General features: G+C 40.8%; 1 protein-coding gene across 1 annotated transcript in view; it reads right to left on the bottom strand.

Moving 5' to 3' along the window:
* Positions 1-960: 960 nt before the first annotated feature.
* wnt3 (wingless-type MMTV integration site family, member 3) overlaps positions 961-8,085 on the bottom strand; it is a 45,917-nt gene continuing 38,792 nt past the window's right edge. Inside the window, 2 exon segments of the mRNA NM_001114552.2 lie at positions 961-1,502; positions 5,510-5,775. Of these exon segments, the coding sequence (NP_001108024.1) occupies positions 1,023-1,502; positions 5,510-5,775 (746 nt within the window). The 3' untranslated portion in view covers positions 961-1,022.

Here is an 8,085-nt window from a genome sequence, read left to right as displayed (position 1 = left end):
GAAAAACAAAGTATATTTTCAGGTTAAGCGAAAGATCCTAATGTTTGTTTTTTTAACCTCGAAAAATGGTTGCTTTTCTCTCAAGAAGGGGTTGCTTTTTGCTTAGCTATGTTCCTCCTGGTTCTCCTTCCTCTATGCAAACCTATCATCGGGGAAGTGTTGAAATGGAGCCTTCACAGTCATATACGAGGAGCTTTATCAAAAAGAATATGTTAAAAATAATCGTCATAATCTCTAGACTTAGTATAATCATTAGTAGTTTTGTAAGTGCAAATTTAACTGGTCGGGTGCACAACAGCCCAGTGTGTGTCATGCATTTCATCAGCTGTCATGCACTCATCTAGCTGAGTTTCCGATGACTTTGCATGTATATTTCTGCAAAAAAAAAAAAACATTATTGAAACCGCCCTTAGCGATCTATGCTGATTTATCGATTGCATCCTTTTAACTGTAAAGCAAATTACCATAGCCTTTATGTAGCAAGTAGCAATATGTTCCTTAAATGAAACCATTATTATAGGGAATGTGGTAGTAGGGAACTACAAGTCCTTGGGCTGGGAAAACAAAAGAATTGCATTTGATTCAGTAGTATAGCAGGGCATATTTTAAGACCCAGCAATCAGTAGTTAATCGAGAGTTTTTTTTGTCATCCTCTCTCCCTCCTCTTGTTCTTTCCTACATGCCTAATGTCATTGGTTGTACGTGAACATATCCTGTTTCAGCCCCTGGGCAGTAGGCAGAGATGATCAGAGAGATGGTGTTACAGATAAAGAAGACTGAATGATAACAAGGCATTTCGTTCTTTTGCAGAAGTAATGCATGCCACAAAAAAAAGAGCGAGAGGAATGGCAGTAGTAACCATGATGCTCACAGTGGGCATCTTTTGGGGTGCGTATATCTTAAAGGGCACATTAGTAAACGGTTCTACCACAGAAGTGCCACTATCATGTGTTTTTTTTTCCTCAGTCTCTCATTCTCTTGCTTAATGTCCACTAGTCCCTTTCTTTCTGGACCCGCTGTGCTTATTTACATGTATGTACGTCGTAGACCCTCACACATTCCTGGCAGCTAACGTAACAGCACCAGTGGAAGATGCAGTGGCATTTCTCTTTGCGCTTTTCTGTCCGTGTGTTATGGCCACGGCCACAGCACAGCAGGTCACAGCCTTCGATGCCGTGCGACGACACGTTGCAGGCACGGTCACGGGTGCCGAATGAGCCCGTCTCTGGGTTTGGCTCGCAGAAGTTGGGTGATCCCTCATAGTATACCAGGTCTCGCTCAGTGGGATGCTTGAAGAAGGCGTATTTGGCTCGTAGTGTTTCCACCCAGCCTCTGGACTCCCGGTGTTTCTCCACCACCATCTCAGAGGCGCTGTCGTACTTGTCTTTCAGGTAGTCCCCCAACAGTCTGAAGTCAGGCTGCGCCCACCAGCACGTCTTCACTTCACAGCTGCCTGACAGCCCATGGCATTTACAGCGCAGGTGCATGTTCTCCAATATGGTCTGGGAAAGAGAAGATATTGGAATTGGTATTTACCAAGGACCATTATAAAATTGTTAAAGGTGCAATTTTTGGCTCTTCTAAATTATAAAACACCATGATATGTTTGCAAAGTGAATATCCTTGCTTGAAAAACAATGCTGCAGTGAGTTATTCTCCTGTGCATTCCTTGTGCGAATGCCTATCTGTGTTTTGTTTTGTCCTCTATCTATTTATCCGATTATATTTTGCCACCCCTAAATACCATTCCGGAAAACAGTGCATTTGCGTTATGAAGGTTCCTTTAATAAACGTAAGCACGAATGAAAATGTTACCCCTGGAGGACAGTAGCAGCCTACATGAGTAGAGTTCTACATAAGGTGGTTTTTAATTTGCAAATAATACAAGTATTACAAACATAAACATTAGCTAAACAGCATACACTGTATGGTTTGATTGCCAGGCATGCTCCCTCCTGTTTGAGTCATCTATCTGGCAACCTGCATGTGTGTTTTGTCGGATGAGGGGTTGGGTGAAAAAAAACTCAATATTTCGATATTGATTGCAATACCTAGTATGACCACTAGGTAATCTTACATACTGTGCTTTTAGGGAATATTGCTAAATAACTTTCTTACTGCCTTCCTCAAGCCTACATCCAGATACCACTTAAAATAACCATAAGATGGTTGACGGAGTGTCATTATTAAAGCAGGAGCTTTATGATTGTTTGATCTATTTTGATCCTTATTTATTGCCTGTGTTGTCAGCTTTTACTTTCCAAACATGCTTTAAACCAGGATCCACATAGGCTAAACTTGGAGTCCATCTCGGCATCTGATTATGCCTTCATCCATGTTTACATTATATATAGTATTAGGCTGAAAAGTATGCGAACCAAAAAGTATGCTTTGTCTGACGATATTTATGTCAGAATTCATAGTATTCATTGCATTGTAAACAAAATATCACTGGATGACCAACCATTTCCCGTCACGTTTACTTAAATGTATTTCTCATCAATTAATCCCCCTCCACTTGTTCCAAACAGGGTCGAGTTTCTTTACTCTGAAAAGATCTTTTGTAGCGTGTTGGAAAGCAGCAGCCATTGACTTCCTATATTTTTGTTTCTACTGTGGATGTCAATGGCTGCTGGTTTCCAACAATCTCTTAATTTGTGTTAAACAGAAGAAAAGAAATTTATGAAAGTTCAGAACCACTTAAGTGTGATTAAAATGTGGGGAAATGTACAATTTTGGGTGAACTATCCCTTTATGAATCTGAAACATGCTTTACTATTCAGTGAGGCTTTGTAAAGGTGTTAATGCTAGTTACGTGACACAACAGACTCAATACTTTTGGTCACATGACAGTAACAACAACTTGACAAAACATGAGTAATAAGTGTACACTGGTGTCAAAATATTTACATTCATTACCTGGGTAGAAGTATAAATACTAGAGTTTAAAAGACCCTAGTCTTTTGTGCCAACTCAAGAGTTTTACTCATCCACAATTATTCTTGGGCAGTATCCAAATTTTTATACCGTCAAACCTTCTCCTTGTTGTACCTCAGTATATGGTATTACCGTGAAAAATAAAAAAATATTACGCAAGACTCAGACAGCATCACCAAACTGTTGGCTTGTGCCTAAACTGTTCATAAAGTGAATACCAAACTCTAATACTGAAACAAAAACAACTTTTATTAGCAACAAATTGCAGTTTATGAAAAAGTGAAAATACAACAGTCTAACAGAATAGAATAGAACAGTTTTCGTGCACACAAAGCAATTGTATTTTACCATGTCCTTAAAGGACTTTTTGTCATTACATCAGTACAGGTTTTCCAACTGACACTGTCCCTTTTGTACTTTGTTGTTTACCCGAAGGCCCCCCATGACCATCGGCTGCATACTGGTGGTGGACTTACTGTAGATGTTGTTGGTCTTGCATCCGGAGGCATTGAAACTGTTGCACTGAGTGAACTCGGGTCTATCCTCGCAGCAGTTAGTGGATGGTAGTTTCGTATATGCAACTTTAGGTTCGAGGTATTTCCATTTCTCATGGTCACCTTTTTGTTGCACAATTTGAAAATTGCCTCGTCTGTATTTACAGCCTCTCCTTTATTGTTTGGTTGCAACCTGAAATACTGCCAAACTGCAAACTGTATTTTTTCGAGACCACGTCACTTGGATCACAGCTCACCAGCTCTCGTTTCCTCCTCCACCCTGTCCCGTGATGACGACGAACGTATACGTATCTTTAGCCATTAAATAAATTACATTTAATATTTAATCTTTGTCTCTTGTATAGGTGCATTGTTTTTATGAAGGTATAAGTGTATTGAAACTGAAACCGTTGCTATTTTTAGATACCATATTACTATATTACCGCCCAAGCCTATGTACAAGTATTAAAATACTGTTTTCAAAACTACTTGAAGTATAAAACTAAAAGTAATGTATGAAAAAATGTCATTAAGGACGATAGCTTAGGCTGCTCCACAGGGGCCTACTTTACACTAACACTTACACTACTTAACCTCTTCAAAAAAACATGACAATGACAAAAAAAAAGCCAGGAATCGAAATGCATGCATCTTAATGAATAGACCTACCTGGGATGAAAATCAGTTGAAATTAAAAAGTAATGAGGCTATTTTGTAAATTTAAGGAGTAATATAAGAAAGATACCCAAAATATTTACTTAAGGTGACAAAGTATTTATATTTTATTACTTGACACCTCTGTAGGTGTATATAGAATGTCCCTTTTAATGGCTGTAAAATTCAAACGAGATATAATAGCGACTATACCATGTATAATATCTGACCCGGTGCAAGTTCTTCTGCATGATGTTAGGATCAGGCCACAGGTGTTGTTCAGGTGCTGAGCCTGCAGACAGGCCCTAGCAGCTCTCAGCTTATTCTCTTCTGAAGTCCCGCTTAATAGAGTGTGCCACCGGCACTATATGTCTTTGTTTTGGTTTGTTTGCCTTAATTCACTCGCTATATTTAGCTGCAGAATTCCCCAGCTGCGGCGGAAGGCAGGTGTTTGCAGGTCCCTGGGGGTCTAGTTGAGGCTGCTGACATCATGTCCTGAACTCTTTGGGCCATTGGCGGGTTCCCCAGGCTACGTCGAAACAATGGAGTAGGTTTGGGGTCCTGACAGGGCTGACTGTCCCAGTGGCTGCTCCTGTGGTCTCTGGCTGATGAAAAAGTGGCCTGTTGCAGTGTGGTCTCTCCTATTGCCCCTTAAGCAACTTTTGCGCAAACCTTTAGACTCTGAGTCATGACAGTAGAAGTGACGAGCTAAACCCCGAACCCCAGTGTTTTTCTTCCCTCCCTGCTTTCGTTAAACCACCAACTGAGTTTACACTTCTGTCATGGATTCAGTACAGATGCAAGTTATGAGAGGCATGAAAGGATAAGAGAGGTAATTACCCGGTAATTTCTCATGAAAATACCAGTTTTAAAGTTGAAAGTCTCTCGGAAAAGGGATCAGGAGATATTTGACAGATCTGCGGTGCATTAACACCTTTGTGAACTGTAGGGTAAGACCCACCCAGGAGCAGCACAAGTACAGCTTTGTTCATTGTTTGATTATCATCAACCTGCTGGCTTAAAGGTGAAGTGTGTAATTTCTGTGGTTCTTCTGGAATCACAATCAGTTTTAATGGTCTGGCGAAATGGCCTGAAAATGTTTTTACTTAGGAAATGTTTCAAGTTTGGGATGAAGCTATCTATTTATCTGAGCAATGTCAAATGCAGTATTTAAGGTCACTTGTTATTGTTCATTTCTTTCTGGTGCATCATTGCACACTTCACCTAAAGTGATTGCACACATATGGAGTGTATTCTCAGCTTATCTCTTTTCACATTACATATGTCACCCTTGGGCATGTAAACAGCAGACACAGTATGAAGTTTCAAAACTGTAATGATGATATCCAGTGGTACTGAGCTGGGAAATATTTAAGGATACCAAGTAGCAACTTTTTTTTAAATGAATTGAAAAGATCTCTTACCATTCGTCCTGCCTCATTGTTGTGCCTGTTCATGGCACTCCGAGCATCTGGCCGGTTCTCACGAGCGTCTGCAAACTCTCGAGATACCAAAACCCCAAATTCAGCATCTTCACTGCAGCCACCCCACTTCCATCCTTCTCCCGGTGGGCCTTTATGATGGGAGTCACAGCCACACATAGTGGAGGTCCCCTCTGCACATGAACGGGTTACTGCAAATGCTACTCCAGCTGAGGCAATCGCATGAACAAATGCAGATTCCCTTGTAGCTGCAGAGAAGAAAGAGATTTGTAGATGTCAATCATGTAAACATTTCGTCACATTCCTATGACTGTTACAAATCTCTATTGTACCAACAAATGTATCTTCATTAATTCATTTTCTTTTTGACTTAGTCCCTTTATTAATCTGGGGTTGCCACAGTGGAATGAACTGCCAACATATCCAGCATATGTTTTATGCAATAGATGCCTTATTCACACACTATGGACAATTTAGCCTACCCATTTCACCTGTACCGCGTGTCTTTGGACGGTGGGAGAAACTGGAGCACCCGGAGTAAACCAACGCGAACGGGGAGAACATGCAAACTACACACAGAAATGCCAACTGACCCAGCCAAGGCTTCAACCAGCGACCTTGTTGTGAGGCGACAGCACTACCTACTGCACTACCGTGTAGCACCAAATGTATCTTGTGCTGGTCCAAAGCTTAGTGACCTTCCTACATTATTGCAAGTAATTATGTTGTCCCTTGAAGGAATAATTAATCCCCAAATTTAATGTCTGTATTGTCATCTCATTTACTTCTGATTTTAGAATTTTAAATAAATTCACGTTTCATATTTTTTTTAAAGCAGAACTTTATGTAGTTCCTTGACTGCTGAATTCTGCCTTAAACCTGATTTGTGCTGCTGTGTACCCCACCAAGCACATCTAACATGTAGCCAGTGTCGTTGTGAGCTTTTGTATTTCTGCATTCTGTTTGATTTGTTTTGCAATCACACCTCGGAAATGCTAGTTGAGTTGCTAGTGGATTTTTCTATGTTTTGCTGTGTTTCTTTGCAGGTTTCATGGTAGCGCAGTGGGTAGCACGACCGCCTCACAGGAAGAAGATTGCTATTTCCTGGTCAGTTGGTATTTTTGTGTTGAGTTTGCATGTTCTGCCTGTGTTTGCGTGGGTTTCCTCCGGGTGCTCCGGTTTCCCCCACATTTCAAAGACATGCACTTCAATTGCCTGGACTGTACCCAAGTTTGATTGTCCTCTCTTGCCACCATCTTGGTTGGTTTCTGTTCACACATTTTTTTTCCCTTCTGAACCCTGGTACGCTTGCATCATCGAGGTGCTGTGTTGTGTGCGGCTGTTGGTAGGTGACAGACACAAAAGCAAAGCGCCAAAATAGAAAGACGTCTGCACATCGTGGCTATTCTGCTTTTACTGAATCTTTTGGTTTTAGTAACATACAGAAAGCGACTCGTGTCCATCTGCTGCAATAATATTACAACTGGTCAGAACATATTATGATGTCCATGTACATGTATAGTTAAACAGCCAGACACCAATGTATCCAATTATTGTTGTATTTATGCTTGTTGCAGACATTCTGTATTAGCTTAGTGGCAACTCTTCATATATGTATAATCTCCATTGCTAATCTCAAGCCATGTACAGTTACTATACAGTATACACTATATACTATATCTAGAACTTTCCTAATCAAGCCTCATTCAAACTACGAGCTTCTCGCAGCAGCAGAACAACAAGCAACCATTCATTTCAATGGCGTGTGAACGACTTCTGGCAATCTTTATCTACATGAGCGACCATTGGCGACAAGGTGGGCATGTCAAGCGGTGCTAAAAAGTTGAGAATCCTTAAACTTTATGCAAATGAAGAGCAAATTTTTTGAGTGACAGCCAATAGGAGCATCAGTAGAGCTCACGCGATCCTCTCTCAGCTCTCTCAGACGTTGGTTGTATTCTCTAATGTAGACCTACACAGATCTGTGCTTACAGCAGATCGCCACCCGGCTACAAAGTCGCTTTTAGTTTGAGTGAGGCATCGAGGCATTGAGTGAGCCGTTTATGAGGTTCCATGACAGATGCTGCCTTAAGCCATGCTCACACTGCACGCTTCGCCACATAGACTTCCATTTATATGCATGTGAATGTGGCACACCGGAAATGCAAGCCACATTTGAAGTGAAAAAATGAAGTTTTGCTTGTGCGACAAGTTTCGCCTGTTGCTGCTATAAGCCGTGGTCATGCTGCACTTTTTGCCCCGTATTCATATGCATGTGAATGCGGCACAGCGGAAATGCAAGCTTATGCCACAAGTTTTGCATTCATTGCATTCTAAAGTTCAATCTTTGTGAAATCTGACCTATGAAATCACATCACTTGGTTGTGTAAGACCAATAGATCAGAATGTGACCTCTATGTACAGAAATGTAAAATGTGGAGCAATTAATTGCTTTATCAATGTCTAATCATCTTGTTTTATCTTGCCTTTTTTTGCAGTGCTGTACGATAGACTTTCACATAATCAAACTCTAATGTGACTGCGACTTAACAAAGTTT

This window comes from Danio rerio, chromosome 12, assembly GCF_052040795.2.
Source record: "Danio rerio strain M-AB ecotype USA chromosome 12, GRCz13ab, whole genome shotgun sequence".
NCBI lineage: Eukaryota > Metazoa > Chordata > Actinopteri > Cypriniformes > Danionidae > Danio > Danio rerio.
This window is presented reverse-complemented; position numbering and strand designations above follow the sequence as displayed.